Source organism: Pagrus major, chromosome 19 (assembly GCF_040436345.1).
Source record: "Pagrus major chromosome 19, Pma_NU_1.0".
NCBI classification, from domain to species: domain Eukaryota; kingdom Metazoa; phylum Chordata; class Actinopteri; order Spariformes; family Sparidae; genus Pagrus; species Pagrus major.
This window is the reverse complement of record NC_133233.1, coordinates 13,479,420-13,499,922: the sequence shown is the minus strand read 5'-3', so window position 1 is coordinate 13,499,922 and position 20,503 is coordinate 13,479,420. Positions and strand designations below refer to the sequence as shown.

The window sequence follows — 20,503 nt, the reverse complement described above, 5'->3', positions numbered from 1 at the left end:
ATGAGTCATCCTTGTGTTGAAGAGTTAAACATTTGTGATATTTCATAATATAAAATGCTGCATTAAATCTCTCAGCCGGGATCGTCGTGTGTTTGTGTGAATTACACATACAGAAATGTGACAAAAAAATTACTTCAGGTTTCTATTCATTCTATTCATTTTCAAAGCTTTTCTATGACTACATTCCTTATTGATGGGTGCCTCATATGAGCCTGGAGCACCACATAGCTGCCATTAGCACATAACAATTTCATATGCTGACAATAAGTTCGTGTGACACGTCTTTTTGCCAGAGAGGAGTGCGCAAAACAAAAATGTGTGTATCATCAGGGCCTTGTTATGTGTTGAGGTTAGGGAGGATGGCAGGACTCTTCAACATAAGAAGAATAGAGTCACGGAAGAAAAAGAAAAATATCTTCGAGCCCAAATATTCATTAGGTTGCTCAGAATCATCTCCAAAAATGACCACATGGAACCTGTAATACATGGGCACATGTGTTCACATTCAACACACACACAAACAGACACACACACACACACACATGAATACACAGACCTGGGGCAACTGCCCCGGAGATGGTATTCACAGACGGTTACAAATAAGGAGTGTTGGCTTTCCTCTGACTTTCTCAAAAACATGCAAAAAATGTCCATTTCATTACTGGCTAAACAATGTCATATGGGCCCCCACTGGCCCTAATAGAAGCAGACAAAGACAGAGCAGCACACATATGCTTCGAATAAATCAGATTACTGAGGGAGAGTGGGGGAGAGAAAGAGTGAGAGAAAGAGGGGAAGAAAGAGAGACACCGCCAGACACTTAGAGGATTGACAATATTCCCTTTTCTTGCTACCTCCACCCCTCCCCTCCCCGCTCCTTCCCTTCACTTTCTTAACTCCCCCAACTCCCCCCCAGCGGGATCTGTTTTAGATTTGAGCCAGTGCTAGAGCCATATCTCTACCTTATCTCTGCTAGCCGTCAGAAAACAGAAAGCTCCATGTTTCCATGCATTAGAGTCCCGGCCCCTGACACGCCACTTGAAAATCTCACAGCCCCTCAAAATGGTTGAGCAGGAAAATAAAGCAGGGAAGATATCATTTAATCAAATGAAATTCAGGTTACCGGGTTGCTTCAATATCTTCTTTTTTTTTCTTTTTGAGTGCGCTCTGATACAGTGTCATATCAAAGAAAATGTCAGCCGTGAAAATTATGGAAATGCATTTTTGGCATTGTGACAACAAATGTCAGCCAAAATCCCCCAAAATGAGATCACTCTTTGAAGAGGCCACAAAGCATCATTAACTTTATTTGAAAAGCCATCAGAATTTGAGGGGCTGTGACATTTTTTACCCCCTGACCACCTCTGGGTATCGACCCCCATGAAGATATCCCATTGTGTTTTTGGCTCCAATTACGGCTCTTCTCTGACAACTGTAAAGGGAGGTATTGATTCTCCTTAAAGTTGTAACAAAAAAAAGAAGAAAAGCGTAGACAGGGTGGGGAATATGTTAACAATTTGAAGAAAAAGGAAAAATCAATATTCAAATGACTCCTTACATTGATTTATAATTAAGTCTTAATTGCGGCTAGGCTTGGACTTTCAAACTGCCCGATGACGTTCGCCAGGAAAGAAGATAGGGGAACATTATTGATACACTTTAACAGTGGTGGTCGCCCAGACATTGATTCAGCTGCTTTGCGGTGCCTTTGGCATGCTCTGAGGATCTAAATGCATTTGAGGAAACACACATACGCATACGTTTCTGAGAAAAGACGCACATACACCTGCATGCACAAACAAATACACACACCCAAGTGAACTAACACAGCATAATTAACCTTCATCCGGGAAAAGTCAGGGCTGCCCTTATCTGCCAACTTGACTGTGCATATGTGCGTCTATCTGTGTGTGAGAGCGTGTGTGTACGTGCTGTAATTACACCATTAGGTGTGGAACTGATTGACTTCAGATGGGGTTGGTGGAGGTATTATTCTAGGCGAAAGAAGTGAGTGAAAGGAATGTGTATGTGTGTGTGAAGTGTGTGCCTTAACCTCACATGCAGATTTTTGTATCTCGCTGCTGTGATCCAAGTGTGTATGTTTGCCTCTTCGTGTGCTTCAACCCATGTGGCGATGTGTGAGTGTGTGTCCAAGCTCAAATCTGTGTGTGTATTTGTCCCCACGGGCCTAATCAGGTATCAGATACCTTTTGTTTTGGGAGCTCATTGATGGATGAAATCTTTATCTGTGCTATTGATCAGGAGGGCGCGGGTCCTAAACTGTCTGTCTAGCTGCCTGCCTGCTCCAGCTCTAACAAGATTGCCAGGGCCGAGTATATCAGTTAACATTTAATCAATGGCAGCTTAAGACACTGGGGCTAAGGGAAAGAAGCCCACCGCTTCAGCCCCCTGCCCCAAACCATTACCCGGGATTGAAGGGGAACTATACTTGTGTGTGTGTGTGGGTTCCAGATGATTACAAGGGATTGGGTCTGGTTGATCACATGTCTTCAGGGGACAGAGGTGTGTGTATGTGTGCGTCAGTGTTTACAGGCATGCGAGTGCTGGTTTGTCGATACATGTTAATACGTCAAAAACGCCAGAGGGGGCTGGTGTGTGTGTGTGTGTGTGTGTGTGTGTGTGTGTGTGTGTGTGTGTGTGTGTGTGCTACGTTGCTCTGAAGAAAATAGGAAAACTGAATGAAGTGACTGATGTGTTGGAAGAAAAAAAAATCACCATTCAAATCAAGTGAAGGCTTCAAATTGAACACGCCTGTGTGAAAACACACACACACACACACACACTGCAGTGAAAAGATATGACATATCAGGCAATGCGTGATTTTTTTTTCTGCCTGGCTTGCAAAAAGCCCCCTGATGGTAAAATGCAAAAAAGGAGAGTCAGCAAAAAAGAAATATGATCTCTTAGACTTTTTTTTCTTGCTTTTTATTTTACCATCAGCTCATCTCGCTGTAAATGAAACCCCATCAGATCTAAGAGGCTGATCTTTCTTCTCCCATCTCCAATTTTTTCTTTCATTTTCTTATTCATGCTATCGCTGGACCTCATCATCATCAAATCTCATTTTGAGAGAATTAAAGATGTACTTACAGCATTTGCCTGCATGCTGTGAGCTTCAGAATGACTGTGGAGGTGTGTATGTGTGTGTCAGGGGGTTGCTCTGACGGGGGAAGCCCCTCTCACGTCCCTGCCTTTCGTCCAAAGCCTGGGAGATTCCCACCACCAAAAATCAATGTGTGTGAGAGCATATGTGCGCCTGTGTGTGTGTCAAGGTTTTGTAAGACAAATCTCTCCAGCGTGCGCCGCTTTAGTGCTATTGAACCAGGCTTCGATCACTCGGCCACTGTGAATAATGCAAGGGAGGCTACTGCTCACTTACAGCACAGGATGCTTGCGCGTGTGTCTATGTGTGTGTACGCGTGAGTGTGTGTGTGTGACAGGATGGTCCTTTTTCCTTCTTGCAAATGCAACAGGGCAGTTCTTCGACGTTCCTCCACTTGGCCCTCTTAATCTCGTGTCAGATACAGGAACTCCCACATTGATACTGTCTCTTTGAGTGTGTGCGCTCCACATATGTGTGTGTGCGCGCCACTGTGTACGCTGGAGGCTCCTACAGTAGACGGGAAGAGCTTAACTCAAGCAGACAGCTCAGGCCTGCACTTTGACACACCCTGACTCATTACATACAGCCGGCACACAGTGGAATATTGTCATTAAAAAAGACAATTAGATATGAAGTCAAGGGAGCATCGCTTACACACACATGGACACACACGCCTGCAAACACACAGCGCAGGAAATATAGGTGAACACACTCTCGTCTTCATATCCCCAGGTATATGAAGCGGAGATATTAATAATCACGACGTTACAGAGTAATTAAAATGATTCCAAATCATGAGTGTGTGTGTTTTGAGTGTGTGTATGTGTGCTTCTGTTAATTAAACTGAATGATTTGATATGACACAAACCATAATGCTTTAATGGTGTCCTATACTTGATGTGGCTGGAGGGGACGACAGTTGATGAGGCTATAGGGAGAGACAGGGCGACACGCGCACGTACAAAAACAGATACAGCTGCTCACTGGCTCTGCCTAAGAGGAGCATCTCTTTTTTCGACATAATTATCTGTGTCATCACTTATGAGGCAATTAAACAAACATCAGTTCCTATTTCCTCTCCCTCCGTCTCTCCTCTCCTCTCATTCCGCTTCCTCATCCTCTTCTCTCCTGCCATCTGTGCTCCCATCGCCTCTCCTCTGCTCGTTTTATTTAATCTCCTCCTCTCCTCTCCTCTCCTCTCCTCTCCTCTCCTCTCCTCTCCTCTCCTCTCCTCTCCTCTGTGACTCCAGACAAGGTTTCAATTTCAGCATGCTGATTGTCTCATTGCCGACTCTATGCATGTCTAACACTTACTGGCACTCTGGGGACCGGCAATACACACCATAGAATGCCTATTACACTCCCACACGTTTCTGGCGAGTGTGTGTTTCATGTTTGTATGCGTGTGTGTGTGTGTGTGTGTGTGTGTGTGTGTGTGTGGGTGTGTTTGTGTGGAAGGGGTGATGAGGGTGTAAAATGCCTATTACGCTGAGAGTCTGGTCTCTCTTACACTGGAGAGAATTCTCCGGCGCCTAAAGAGCAGAAAATTGCAATGCTCCTCTTCCTCACTCCCCATTAACCTGCTTTTGAAACAAAGGCCTGGCCAAGGTACGTGTGTGTGTATGTGTGTGTGTGTATCCTTACCCATTAGCCCCATGTGCCATCACGGGTAAAGTACCTTGTGGGCCCAACCAAGCAGAAACACCAGTGTCTTTTCTTCATATACCCTCCTTTCTCTTTGTTTTCAATTTATTGTCCAGGCTACTTTTTGCGCACTGCACTTTTACATAACAACACTCTCTGTTCACCATGTTTTTGTCTTTGTATCCATTCATTCAAATTCCGGGAAATGTATATTTTTGTGCCCCTAAGTGAACTTGTCAGTCATTTCTTTCCTCCTTTCCTTCCATCCTTCATAAGAAATAGCAAAGGGAGATCGCATCTTATGAAGAGCTTTCGAGATGACTAAAGCAGCAGGCATATTTGTCTAATTTGCACAAAGACATCTACATCAAAGCACAAATCAAGACCCAGGCTCATTCAATGGATTTTTATCAGTCTATCCATTTCTTGTTCTTTTTTTTTCTCCCCCAGCATCCCTTTTCCTCTCTCTGTCACATTCCTCTTTCTCTCTCTATTTTCAGAGCGTTATTAGAACATGATAAAAGCGAAAGGGATGTCATGACACGGGACCCCCTGTTAGCATTAGGAGGTGGAAGAGAAAACGAACGAGAGAACGAGAGAGGGGGTGGGGGGGGGGAAGGGAGAGAAAAGATGAAAGAGATTTGTCTGGAAATTATTGCTCACAAGGCATTGATTCTCGGCTTTAATCTCACACAGTGTGCTCAAATTTCCTATTAGGGAGATGAAGAAAAGGAGAGAGAGAGAGGGAGATGGGTCTTATTCACATAGGTGGGGAGGTGAAACTTGGCATTGCTCTCAGTGTTTCTTTGGGCAGACAAAACACATCATTTTCCTTATCCTGGAAAGGATTTTTTTAATTTATTTTTTTACATGTGCTGTCTTGCTTTTAGGCTGTTAGTCTGCTGTAAGTAAACATTGGAGCCTTATTGCTACTGAACCGCTGGAGGGTTACAGAGACACACACACACACGACAAGCCACTGACAGCTGCTATAGCTGCAAAGCTTCCTCCAGTTAGTGACGATTAGCCTTGGCTATAGGTAATCAATAGCTGCTATCAATTCCATACCTCCTACTGATGGATGAGGTAAAGGAAACAGAGAAGAGAAGTGAGGAAGAAGATAGCAACAAAAGGAAAGACTTTTTTGAGGGGCTGTTTTTGTTGCAAGAAATAGCAGAAATTCTAACTGACAATACCTAAAGTAATGTCCCTGCTCTCTTCTTTGTGCAAGTGTGTGTGCATATAGGCAGCCTTAAATGTCCATCTGTGAATTGAATCATCGGGGTCCGAGATTAGCGGCTGCTTGGACCCAGTGAGCGTATTGCCTGGTTACCGCGGCTCCGGCTCCACACAACCCTCCTCCCATCACCGGATTGTTTGTCTTAATGCTGTGTGACATGGCCCATTGTTTTGTCCATCTGTGGTTAAGAGTCAATGGACAGAGGGTGTATGAGGGGATTGGGGAGAGAAAAGAATGGAGGTGAGGGAGAAGAAAATAAAGAAGAGTTGGGGTGAGTAGGAAAGGGGGGGGGTGAAGGCAGGAGAAAAAGGAAAGAAACAAGATGGGGACAAGAGCTGAAAGGTGAAAAAAATATTTAAGGAGAAAGGTCAGAAAGAGACTGAGAGTAAGGGAAAACATGCAATAACCATGGGATTTCAATATGGACCTCGGACTCTACATTCACCACTTCCTCCTCCAGAGGCTTCCAGTTCCATATGGAGCAGGGCCTTGAGCTCTTTGTGATATCACCGACGTGAAAGACGTCCTGCCCCTGTGACGCCAGTCCCCTCTTCAAAGGGTTAAGTCATATTTAGTATGCGTCCTCATAGCCCCACGGCTTTGTATTGTAAATAAGACTAATGTGGCATTGGTCAGGTATGCTAATTCAGATAATCAGCGCAATTTCTGCAAATTATAACTGTCAGTGTGGTGGGCACAGAACCTTGGCGGAAAACATGAGGGAACAATTTAGCCCGGGTAATACCCCTCCACCAAAGAGCTGCTCAACTCAAAGAAAAACAATCGGCCTGAGCCCATACCGCCCCGACACACCATTTCAAAAATAGTTTATGGTGAACGAGGCTCATTTTTTTCTGAGGCACAAGTCAGCCTGCTGCCCGTTTTTTTTCCCCCTATGTGCACACACAGACCGCAAAGTAATTATAATTCGCTTGGATGGAATTATTCAAAAAATGACCACATCTTTTACTCTCTCAGCCATAGAGAATATGGTTTTGGGAAATTTGGGGCAAATTGCTACTTGCCGAAAATATAATAATATACATATATGAATGTGTCTTATTTTGATTTGACAAATGATTTAAAATGCAGTGCATTGTCTCCAACTAATTGTACAGCAATAAAAAGCTACATACTTCACCAAAATCCTCTTGGGTAAAATCACATCACTCTCATCAGAATAGTTCTCCCCAGGAGCTGCATTTTACTCATGTCGGGCACATAAAATAACATTCCACGTTTTTATTATGCGAGGAATGGATCCCGCCTGTCTGAAATCTGTGGACTTTACCTTTTATGTAAGTAACTTCCTGCTTCACAGTAAATGAGAAAGAAAAGGTCACTAATAATTTATTAACTGTAGGTAATCAGTTGTTTGGAAGTAAATCAATATGCAGTATAATTATCTGCCTTAACCTCTTAAACATCTAATCCAGACATAGATATCTAATGGATGAATACATCAGAGAGAAGGCATATGCAGCAGCAGCACAAAACGGTAACTAAAAAGGACAAATGTGTCCTCTGATGAGCCAGTCAGCTGGTCTCACCTACTGCATTCTGACTTGAAAAAGAAAATGGCCACCACTGCGCTGACTCCAGCGGTTAGCTAGATCTGGGTGTGTGTCGCATCCTTTCTCTCACTCCTTCGGCCATCCATGACTGTTTATGTAATGGCCACAAATTACTGAGACAAACCCTGGAAATAGACTTCTGTCTGAGGAGAGACCATCTTAGAAAAAAGGGAGAGAACCGCTGGAATGGCGAAACCACCCCCATCACCCAGAGGAAAAAAAGTATAAGATGAAGGAGTGAAAGTGAGGGAGGAGGGAAAATGTTATAGCTCAAAAAGATGCCTCGGTGTCATCACATCTAACTGCTCTTTGGGAGATGTCGAAGGCCTTTCCCACAATGAAAATTGAATGACTGTTTTTGGTGCTTCGACTCAGTTTGCGTTGGGTAAATTTGGAAACAAGGAATGTCGGCGCACTTCGAAACAAGCAAGATGGCATGCTCTCTGCCTGTTTTCCATCACTTCCTGCTGGACGAACACACATACACATCTACATCCACACACAGGCACATATAGTGATAATAAGTGTCCATTAGTCTCAGTTTTTAGCCTACAGCTGCGACGTAAATGGTTAGCACAGCTACGCTAATTTGACTAGAACAGAAAATGTCCCAGAGCCTTATCACTCAGAGAAAACAAAAGCCTCTGGAAACACACACACATGCGCACATATACACACACATACACCCACACGATAAAAGTGTTGTTGGTCTCTCTAAGTCAGAAGAGGTCTTTTGTTTAAAAGGGGGACTCAGACAAAGAGGGTCCTCTCCCTCCCTCTTTAATGCATGTTGGGTGGTGGCGGTGGGGCGGGGGGCGGGGGGGGGGGGGGGGGGGGGGGGGGGGGCGGGGGGGGGGGGGCATAGAGGGATGGAGATGTGTGGGTGGTGGGGTGGTGGAGGGATGGATGACAGACCAGGCTCTCAGAAATAATTACCTCCATAAGATCCCATCTCCCTTTCCTTTTTGTGAGGGACAGAGGGAACGAAAGGGGGAGGAAAAATGACAGAAAGTAAAGTATGCAGAAAAGGCCCTAGTGTTTCTGCTTGGTCTGGCTTATGAGGAGCTTTACACATGATGGAGCACTGGGCTAATGGGCGAGGATACACACATGGAAAACACACTCATGCACACGTACACAAACCTCCTCACAGTGTTCTTTATGGCTAAACAAATGGTCAAATGGTTGAGACAGAGGCGGCAACAGAGGAACAGTCAGAAGGGGGAGAAAATCACTGTAACAACTGAACTTCAGAGACTGTTAATGTCTCCAAAAATCCAGCTAAACAAATTGTTCAAATTATAAAATCAATGATGGAATACCCATGACTCGCAATCTGTCATATTTTTCTTATTCTGCTTGCATTTTGCTAAACAGCTCTATTCAGGGCGTAACTTCATTATAGAGTGGAGAAGGGCACAAAAAAAATCTAATTTCTCTAACAACTTTTGGACGACCCTCAAAGCAAAATGGCCTCCGAGTCCTCCATGTTGAGAGCCAATTCATTTATGCTTGCTCTTCTGATGCAAACTGGCATTTTTTTATAAACTCAATTTTCTTTAACACTTCTAATTGTACACAGAGAGGGACGATTTATCTCAGCAATGTGGGCACAGTGGGCTTTTTGTCTCTGAAGGACGCCGCTGAAAGATCATGGCAAAAAGTTTCTGCTGTATAGTCAGCGGGGGCAGATAAGCGCACACATACTGTACACACTCACACTTCACAATGGTGTTTACCTAGTGTAAAGGATGAGATGATTGGGCCCAGGTTTGGGGAATTACAGACTCAAAAGGATAACAAAGAGTGAATGGTTCTCAAATAAACATGCACCCGCAAACACATGCATTGACATACACACAATGCAGGCCAGCAGACGTGTTGCCTGTACACTCCTGTCTTTGTTCAAAACACCTATATCCTTGCGGCGCGTCTCTGCAGCACTGTATCCTTAATTAGGTCATAAAATCAGCATCAAAATTGTTTAATGAAAGCCATTCACATGTACATAAAGTCCAGAGCATTAGAACTCTTATTCCCAAATGGGCCTATAATTATCTGGCTCAGTGCCAGGTCCCAGGCTTTAAGAGAAAGATACCGGTCAGCACTTAAATTAATCTTTTTCATACCAGTCTCTAATGAACAGAAAGTGCTCGAGTCAGGAGTTGTAGCCCCAGAAAACTAACAGCATACGCATACACATGCACGTACACACACAAACAGAGGGTCCTTAAACTGAACACTGGCTGGAAATGTTGCCTACTGTAGAGTCTTTTCCATCAGTGAAAACATTCACGTCATCTATCACTATAGGAGGCTAAAGCAGTTATAAAACACCATTTCTTCCTTATAATATAAGCTACTGTAGCATGTAATATCCGCATGTGTTATTGTGCAATTTAAAACACAAAGGGCTCAGCTAAAAATATACTGTAAAGAAAAAAAAAAAGTTCGATTTGACTGCAGAACTACAGAACAAGAACACAACCCTGATCCTTTGCATTAACTTTCAGCGTTTGATCTCGCTCTCACTGCCTACACCTGCCAAATGTGTACGGCCTGCAAGGAAATACCTTTGAAACATTTACCATGTACCTTGTGAAAGAATACTGTTGTTCACTAAAAAATTATATGGAGTGGGCAAGAGGAGGGCATCCAAAAAAGTGGCTTAGCATTTTGGACGCTGCCAGTGTCCGCTTAAGCTTTGTGCTAGCTTCCTCATGGAAATTCACCATGTGGCATCAAAGCCAAGGTATAAAACGAGGGCCGAGCAACAAATATGGTGTGTTTTAAGAGTGGAACATTTGAAATAGGTGCAGCGGGTGAATATTGCTTTTGACAGGTTTAAAACCTGGTTGCGCTCAACTGGTTTGAGATGTAAAAAGGAGAGAGAGAAAGAGAGAGGGAGAAAAAAAAAAAAAGGCTCGAAGCCGGGCTTGTGTTCTGGATGAAAAAGCGGACAGGGGCAGGAGAGTGGGAGATGGAATAAGCAGGACAAAAAAGGAGAGAGAGAGATACAAAAAGAGAGCAGGAGAAAGAAAGAGAGTGAGAGGAGGGGGCTATGTTAAAATGTAAGGTAATGATTTATCTAAGCATGCACCCCAAATCTCACCGAAACTTTGATCCATGTGTAATTAAAACCAAACGTACACCGGCAACAGTCTCCATTTCAGGGTTGGGAGCTCTTCTCCTGTTCGTGTATGTGTGTGTGTGTGTGTGTGTGTGTGTGTGTGTGTTGGGATTCACATATGTTTCCAAGCGCTGGGCCCCCATCTGTTTTGGGAGTACATGTACAGTATAAACAGGACACTTTGGGGAGCACAGATTCATGTTGAAATACGCACACATACGCGCTGACACACTCACACACATAAATGGATGTATGTGTATGCGCTAATGCTATGCTGGAATGCTATTTAAAATGTGTTACCCCCTCCCCACCCAACCCAATCCCACCCGCTCCTTCAGGTCAAGCAAAGCAAAAACAAGTTAAGCGCTCATTTTCTCCCGGCAGCATTAACATAGGGATGACTAAATAATGGACCCTGACTCTTGGTCTTCTGGTTTAAATTACAGCACAGCCCCCTCCCCTTACACCCTGCAACCCCTCACCAACCATCCAACCCCCACTCAAAGAAAAACGATTAATCTTTTTTTTTTTTTTTTTTTTTTTTTTGTCTCTCTGAATGTTTTACAGTTCTGTTACACTTATTAGCTGCTGGCAGGACGGAGAGTCTTAAATGAAAGCCAAATTGCTTTGGTCATGAGAAAGGAAATGAAAGCTCACTCCAGGGAGAGACTGTGTAGCTGTAGCATACGTGTGTGTGGGTGTGTGTGTGAGTAACGTATGTGTGTACGACTAACGTATGTGTGTACAGGCTTTTTCACTATGAGATACTCCCAAGGTGAAATTTCATAAGCTGACTGCCTGCCTGGGATGTCCCTGCGCACGGGACGGGTGCACGGGTACATGTGTGTATGTGTGTGTGTGTGTGTGTGTGTGTGTTGCAGATATAAGCGCGGCAGCCTAATAGGAACAGTATGCTCATTTTGGAGAGATTAGGAGGAATGGACGGGTCTGTATCGAGAGACGTGATCTGGATATGAAGGCCAAAGGAAGGAGGGAGAGAGGTCTGACAGAATAAAGAGGGAGTGGTGCAAGAAAAGAGATGGGAGGAGTGTAAAGAGTAAAGAAAGATGGATCGGACTTCAAACGAAGAAAACTTACCACCACAACTGGAATCAGCATTTAAAAGTTTTCAAAACCGAAAAAAAACATGTAGAGCACCAGGAAAAGAAAGATGTGACAAAAAATGAAATGACTCATGAAACACCAACACAACCCCACATTAGCGCTAAAAAAAATAATCTACCTATACAAACAGACAAAGCAGGTTAAAGAAGCACAGACCTTGGCTGGAGGGGCACTCCTTGACTTGGAACAGCTCGTGGAGGCTCAGTCCGTCCTCGTCGCCTCCCAGGCCTTGCTGGTGCAGCTGGAGTTTCCTCAGCCCTTCGTTCTGCTGGTGGCGAGCTGAGCGGGCGTGCTGCACCAGGTTGAGGCGGGCCTTGGTGGAGTAGTCACACAGCGTGCAGTAGTAGATGCACGACTCCGGGCTGTACGCGCTGTCCTGCTTCTGCAAGTGCTGTGGGACAGAAGAGAGGAGAGCGCAGATGTTATATGGTGTTTGGCATTATAACTCTCACAGCTACATTTCTTTCCCGTCTTTTCATTATAGCAGTGTTTTCAAGAATTGTGATAGTACACGGATATTTGGGGGAATTTTGATGAAACAAGTGATGCTGAATCATGTTCTTAGTCTTTTGTGCTTTCTGGCTGTCAAAGCTTGCTCTTCTATTTCCACTTTGGTTCCAAAGCTCTAATGGCCGGATACCCCACTCCCCTGGCTTCACACAAGCCAGCAGAAAGTCAAAGGGTAACACCTGAGTCACTTGGCCCATTATTTCCTACAATATGTTCTTCAGTCTTCGCCGTATGTGATTTAAACTAATGGAGCAAAAAATCCACATGTAATCCTTGGTATTAGACTGCTGTTAATTTGTTTTGCTGCGGTATCACAGTAGCGTAGTAGTGCTACAAAAAGCTTCAATTGAGGGAAATCATTGTGGACAATTTTGTTCAACGATTTCAAATAGGTAGAAAACTATTAACACAGTAACAGGCGGACTTTTGATAAATTGTGTCTATGCTCAGACGCTACACGTTCCAAATTAACTGGATATGTTTTAAGTGACATAAAGATTAAAAACACACAAAAAGTCACATGAGGGGTGGAGTTCAGAACACTATTTTTGTCTTTAACACGCACATTGTCCGGCTCTCCTCATTGTTAGCAGCTGCAGGGGTTTCTCATTCAACGTGTGCTGTCAGTTGCAAGCCCTTAATTTCCAGTTGCCTCTTTAATGGCATTGCAGCCATGCAAAGCTACCCCCTACCTCGATGTGTGCATGCGCACAAACACGCACACACATGCACACATACAGCCCCCCATTCCACCTTGCCCTACTCCCATACACCCAGTCAAGCCAAGCATATCAAGTGTGCCTCTGTTGTTGCTGCTGGGCTAATGAACAATGCACAAAAACAAAAGACCAGGCCAAGCTTTTATTATCTGATCCTCTGCGGTGGAAGGGGAGGGAGGGAGAGAACGACACAGAGAGGGAAAAGAGAGCAAGGCAAAGAGACGGAGACACAGAGGTGGCTCATGAAGGTTAGTTTATGCTTTGTTAGGATTTATTCATACAGTCATGTGAGAAACAGGTGCAAGGTGCTACGCATGAATTAATGCACATAATGGCGTCTGTGTGTGTGTGTGTGTAAACCCTGCTCTGTCTCTCATGGCGCCTATGGGAAGATGTTTCGTTCTTGAAGCACATGAAAAGTTAGCAAGGTGATATTTCCTCCTGAGCGCTGTTGCATCATTTTAAATGGAGCAAGAAGAAGGGAGAAAAATGCATGTGTGGGAGGAGTTTGCGTGTGTGGTGGGTGGAGTGGGGGTGTAGGGTGCACAGTTAGCTGCAGGTGTGTGAGTTCTAACCCCCCCCCCCCCTCCCCTCTTCCTCCTTTGACAAACAGGGATTAGCAACATAGCTACAGCCGCTAACACATCTTTTCTCTCTGTCTCTCCCTCTTTCTTTCTTTTGTAGGAAATCTTACGAGGTTTTTCTCACGAGACGGTGGGACGTCCCCTCACAGTCAGAGGCCCTTTCAGAAGTCTTAAGTTTTAATTAAGTCGGAGTTGTCAGAAGAAAGCTCCCCTAGTCCAGAGCTCAGGGCCATTAATTACAGCTATCTTTGTTTCTCTGTGAAAAGAGGCCTCCCTCGCTCCTTCTCTCTCTCTCTTTCTTTGCTTCTTTTCTTTTTTCTCCCCCTCCCTCCCTCGAAGGAGAACTGGGCCGCTGAGCCTTGCCATGGAAACCACACACACATGTGCTCATGGATGCACAGGCACATTTATCACATGCGCACAGCATGCAAACGTGCGCACACAAGTAGGTGTGAGTTCATTATCTTTTCATTGAAAAATATAAACTTTTCTAACTGCCTTCTGTTTTTTAGGACACCTCCAACTGTTAAGGGTGGAGCCAGAACACTCTGGATGGGAACACATATAGCCTGTGAGAGGGACCCAGCACGTCATAAGGGCCTTCATATCCATGAAACACACCAAACACAAAAGCCCTCATTATGTTATCTACTTGATACAAGGATGCTGCATGGTTTTTGTTCTTTCTCAACTCAATCATCAGGACTCCACTACAATATACTTTAATTTCATGAACATTGTATGACAAGTAGGGGCTACTTAAAATTGAATGTCCTTTTTTTTCCTTTGGTGACAACCTTCAATATTTCATAAGAAACAAAGAAAAAGCTCATTGAAAATGTAGCAGGGAAAGACAAGCGTGATAGTTGAGTGTCTTATCAGGAGAGAGTGGGTTTTATTGGAATCATCCTTGATAGTTTCCAGTGGCTCCTAATGCCATGGCTATTAAGGTAATTGCACTGGTTTGAAATTCAAATTTTCATATAAATCAGCAACGGGTCCAACGTGCTTCACATCCTTCAGTGTCCTAACTTATATTTGTTTTTAGGATATGAGGCTTGGGCTGAGAGGAGTTGGATGATATACTTGGGGGTTGAACCAGGCTGCCAGATAGGTTTAGGCCTAATATTAATTCTCTCCCCATCAGCACATTCCAGAGGGTTTGTTTAAGACCTAAACTAGAGGGCTGTCTGTCGCTCTCTGGCACTCTGCAGGCCTGAAATGCAGGCGGTCTGGTGATCACAGGCCAGAACATCCATGATTTATGAACTTTTAAAGGAGCACTTTGACTCCTGCCAGGCGTGGGCTGTGTAATGCATATTCAAACACACAAACACACTGTTCCTGCTCCTGGGTTTGCGCCCGTGTGTGTCTGCTTGAAATGTGTATGTAATTTATGTCGCAGCTGATTTGTGTGTGTGCTGCACTATATTTGTGTCATACGAGTGTCTATGTGCGTGTGTCGTGTGTGAAGAATGGCAAAAAGGCCCATCCCTGTCAATATGGCACCTCTCCAAAGTGCCTGGTGGTTAATTGTTGGGGATTAGTGTTTGGCAAACAACCAAATAAGCGAACACTCCCGGTGGGCCAATCAAAATCAGCTAAACAGCTAAACAGCGCTCCCTGGGTGGACCTAAACATGGCACAGACGTCTCCGGGTGGTGGAGGAGGTGCACATACACTCCCCCATACACACAGAATGCAAATTACGACACTCGGGACTTCCTGTTTACCTGTCAAAAACACAACATTGTCAGCCCCGTCGATGACACACACACACTGGGACTTGTATGAGGAGAGGGGAGGAGAGTCAATTTGACAGGTAAGGGAAGCTCCCTTGTGTAGTGGTTTGCCGCTGCTGCCGTGTGTGTGTGTGTGTGTGTGTGTGTGTCTGCGTATGTGTATGTGTGTGGGTAAGGATGACAGAGGACTGCATTCATTATGCAGAATGAGATGTTTACAAAACACCTTTCTCACACACACAAACACAAGCGCACACGCCTCCCCTCCGCTCCGCTCGCTGCCTGGGTTTGTGAGGATGATAGCAGTGCTGCTATCTCATATTCATTTGTTCTATCTGTGGTGACAAAGCTGCCTCATTAACTGAATTCTTAATAAGCCAAGGCAAAAGACATCTCCTCACAACTTCTTTTATCTCTCTGTGCATGTACGTGAAAGTGTGTGTGTGTGTCTGTGTGTGTGTGTGTGTGTATAATTTCAACGCTTCATGTTCTTTCCTTATTACTGTATATATGTGTGTGTGGTTTTTATGCATCAGTAATTTTGACTCCACTTTTCTTGATTTCACCTCACAAGTGTGTTTTGGTGTCTGTCTATAATTCAATGCATTCATTTTTTTCCCCCCTTTGCCTGTGATTGTGCGTGCGCGCTGGTAACATGACAAAAATATTTTGAAAGCCGCCCAAAGCAGCCGAGTTGTGTTTTCCTCTATAAACCAAACGAAAAATTAGGGTATTCAGTACAAACATGACATTTCCTGTCATTAAGTGTAGAACCAGGCAGCTAATGAACACATACTGAAAATAAGAACCCTCCACTGCGCAGCTATGTCTTAATAACCAGTGTGAGTGTATGTTACAGCGTGTGTGTACACGTTTTATACGTAAAGAATTAGCACGTACATTCTGTCTTCCTTTTCCTGTCCGCTGAGAGCGTGTGCACGCATGCAAATGCGCATCTCACACATTGTGAAAATGAAGACCTCTTTATCTCCTTTCATCAGTGTTTTTTTTTTTTTTTTTAGGGGAAGCAGGGACCTTGTTGTTGGGTATACCTTCTTTTTGGAACGTCACCAGCTTCCGGTGCTATCCCCTGGGCCCCCGGGGGCCATCGGAGACAAAAACAGCCCCACTTGGCCCAGCAAATAACAAAAGCGTGTTTTGTTCCTTGAAAGTATTTTAAACACATACCAGCGCTGCCTGGAAGGCTGCCAAGTGTAGAATTCCATCAGTGCTACCACCTCCCTAACACATGTTAGTGCTAACCGCCGTTCAGCCCCCAAGACATAGATGTAACGTAAGATCACTGCCAATGGATTCGCTGGCAGTCTGCACGGCTGAAAAGAGATGCTGAGGGCCCAGGTATGTGCCACCTTGCCTCCATAGATAAAGAGAGCAGCAAATATAGTGTATAGCGAGACAGATTCAGTGCTGCACACGCACAAAAACAAATATGCAAATAGAAGCCACATACAAAAACTGCTGACATATACACACACAATGCACATCTCCTGCTTGTCTCCCTCTCTCACACTCATACAAGGCCACTGTGTGTGATCTAAAGATGCCGAAGATACAAAAAAATCTCCGAAAAAATCCCCCCAGCTCACCAGACCGTCTTTCCTTTCCTGATGGTCGTCTTTCCTTTCTTTACTAACAAGGCTCTCACTTTCATAAATGCAAAGAAAAATATTTCCTACAGCTAAATTGCCCCAAATCTCCTGTTTCTCTCAGCTTTGCCTGCTGGCAGTCGCATATGATCACAGCTCTGGGGCCTGTCAACGAGGTGCAGGGCCTGTGAGCGAGCTTAGCTTAGGTCACCCAACAATAATAAGCAACCATCGCATCATGGCCAGCAAGCCAAATAAATGAATTATCACAATGAGTCTTTTATACTAGCTTTGTGTCGTTCTCCTCCACTTCTGTGCTGCCTCTCTCTTCCTTCAGCGTGTTCTATCCTTCTGTCCTTCTTCTTGTTCTTCCTTTATTCCTCTTTGCTATTTGTCAGCAGGAAAAAGCAATAGTGACAGGGCTTCATGAGAGTCTGGAATATAAATGTAACTCTTAAGTTCAGTTAATAGTCCTGCCTTCCATTTTTCTGACTCCCACACATGGACAGTCTGACACACACACACACACACACACACACACACTTGTAGCAGTGACGTAAGTGTGTCTGACGTATGGGGCAGAGGTCAATCAGAAGTTCACAGCTTCATGACCTCTGGCCCCTCTCTTGGAAAAATCCTTTCTGACTCTCTATCTCTTACTCTCCCTTTGGCCCAGACACACACACACACACACACACACACACACGCACACAAACACACGCACATAAGTTATGCATACCAGAGAGAAGAAACAAGGCAAAAAACAATCGCCTGATTTACAACATGATCCATTTCTTCTGGTCTCAGTCGATGAATGTGTAGGAAATGACTTTTTTCAAGTCCCTTCACACGGTCGCCACATATTTCACATCATACTGACCCAGCAGTGGGAATAAAAGACTCTAGGAGACAGAGAGACCAAGACAAATCTCTCTTACTCATCGGTGCATGTGTGTTAGATATCTTGAAAGCCAGCTCACCTCCGCCCCCCCATGAAAATGGATCAGTATTTACATTAGCATTAGATTTAGACAGCATGGCTCAGCCACTTACTCCCTATTAGCCATCCTGACCTTAGCCCATTAGGGTCTAAAAGCCCCCGCTTGTCTCCATCGCCGCCAGGTGAGACTGACCAGACCTCCCCATTTCCCTAAACCATATTGCAACTGAGATTATCTTTTCCATCGACTCACAATGGGACAGAGATCATAAAATGCTGAGATCGAGATCATCGAAATGCTAACATGCTTGTGGGATTTTCTTTTTCCAATGCTGTGCAAGGGGAGGGATATAGCAGAAATACTAACATGCTTTTGGGGAGAGTTCATCTTTTTCCATTTTTCCCAACATGCAAGGATGCTTTTGGGAAATCAAGGCAAGACCTAATTGACAGGATCTATGAAAGACGAGGAGAAAAACAAAAACTAAAGGGGTTGAAAATCTAGGGCTTCATCTTATTGGCTGGTACCATCAAAGAGGTTTGTACTACACTGATGTTGTTATATTTAACTAAAACTGAAAGGGAAGAGAAGGGAAAATAATTTTGGTGCCGAGAGGAGCAGGGATTTTTGCCAAGTTTGTTTTTCTTCACTCTGCTCATAATGGAGACTCGCTGAAAAATGTCTATTAGAGAGAGTTAGACAAAAGGAATGACAGAAACATACAGTGAGAGAAACTAACCGATAGATTGAGAGGCGAAGAGAGTGAGAATCTATGACAGAGAGAACAAAAGAACAAGAGACGGAGAGGGAGAGAGAATGATAGGGGAAGAATCTAGACGAGCGTAGTCGGGTTCAAATCACTAATTACACATTCCTGAGCCTGTGAAGGGGAGTATTGTTTTCCAGTTAGCCCCTACCCTGTCGCATGGTTTCACTTAGCACAAAACAAAAGGTACAGGGAACAAAACACAAGCCTAATACCAGGCCCCTGCTAATGACAGAGAAATGGGAGAAATTATCCTTGGGGTGGATCCTCGTGAGAAAATGGCTAGTGATTACTGGACAAAGGGAGTTCATTCTGAAACTGTCACAAAATGGCAGACAGTCTGCTTCTTTCTTTAAAGAGCTGTATTTAATAAAATGAGCTATTATGCTTCTTTTTCTGATAGACAAATCACTAAACACATGACCTACTTAATCTATATCTAACTTTAAAAACTCCATAATACTATATATAATGTAGAATCCACTTCCTACAACATGTCATATCTAAACCCATTTCACAGAACAAAAGACAAGGCCTTATTCCTAGGAAAACATGTGACAATGTGGCTTGTCGTGTGTACAAGATGTGCAGAAGTGTGTCTATGTGTGTGTGTGTGTGCACGTTGAAGTGGTACCTCTGCCAGGGAGAGCACAATAAAAGCACCTCTTCAGCAGTGGCGTTTTGCATATTGCCACAGGAAATCAAATGCCTCGCGTTTGACCTACAAGATGGCACACTTGATCCCTCCCTACTTCCTTTACAGAAGGCGGCCGATTTCAGTCTGCGCCTCTCTCTTTTCATCTGCTTTACCCTTCTGTGTTAAAATTCAAACATTTCAATAGTGAGTGTGTATCACGGCGCATACACAAGACAACAATTTCTGACACATCACGTAAACTCAGACAAACATTCAACAATCTGGGATGTTCTGTCTGCCCCCCCCTCTCCATAAACCCATAATGATGAGCTCTGTGCTGTTCCGCCAACAGAGAGGAGGACCCGACCATTTTCTTCCTTAGAGGAGGAGGGGGGGTAAGCTGATAGCGGTGGCAGCACTGGGCAGAGTCGCCTGGCTGGTAGTGTTTGCCCAGGCCTCTGCCGTCTAAAGGAAGGATATTGTTTTCCCCTGAAAAAGCCTCAGCCGCAGTCCGCATACCAGCGTCCACTCAACATACCAATGGGCTCTTTGAAGATTACTCAAATGTTTGCCTTTGTTCCCCCACCACCACCCCCCATCCGCCCCTACCCCTAGTCCTAACCTACACTCCTGCCAGAACGAGGAAAAAGAGCAGAAAGGACAGAGTAAAAAAAAAAAAGAATCAGACTTATATCTTCAGAAAACAGTAGGAAAACAATACCACCCTCAGCTGCACTCAGAATCAAAATGGCCTCTGTAGGGGATGGGCAACCACTGAAAGGAATAATAGCACTCTGGCCACCAGCATAGTAAATCTAAACATAAACAATAGAGAAGGGCCGCGTATTAATGCATGGCGGCCTATGTTATAGGCGGATGTTTAATGCAGGTCTCCCATCTGTCTGCCAATAAAGTGCAACATGCTTTTAAAGACTAAGACCGCTCGTCATGCGCATGCAAGTAAAGTCCACAATTAATGTTGATAATTCCAATGGGTTAATTTAACTAAATGTGCTGAAAACTCAGGACCACCGACCCCCCCCCACCCACCCACCCAACCCACATTAATCCCGAACAAGTAAGTGGGCTTTCTATCAGGTCTATTTCAAAGCATTAGGGATTACCTCGCAGAAACTAAGCTGCTTGAACTCACAGGAGGT

General features: G+C 44.3%; 1 protein-coding gene across 1 annotated transcript in view; it reads right to left on the bottom strand.

Annotated features, from left to right (window-relative positions):
• zfhx4 (zinc finger homeobox 4) overlaps positions 1-20,503 on the bottom strand; it is an 82,148-nt gene that overhangs the window by 27,071 nt on the left and 34,574 nt on the right. Inside the window, exon 6 of the mRNA XM_073487911.1 lies at positions 11,994-12,228. Coding sequence (XP_073344012.1) covers positions 11,994-12,228 — 235 coding nt within the window. The remainder of the gene's footprint in view (positions 1-11,993; positions 12,229-20,503) is intronic.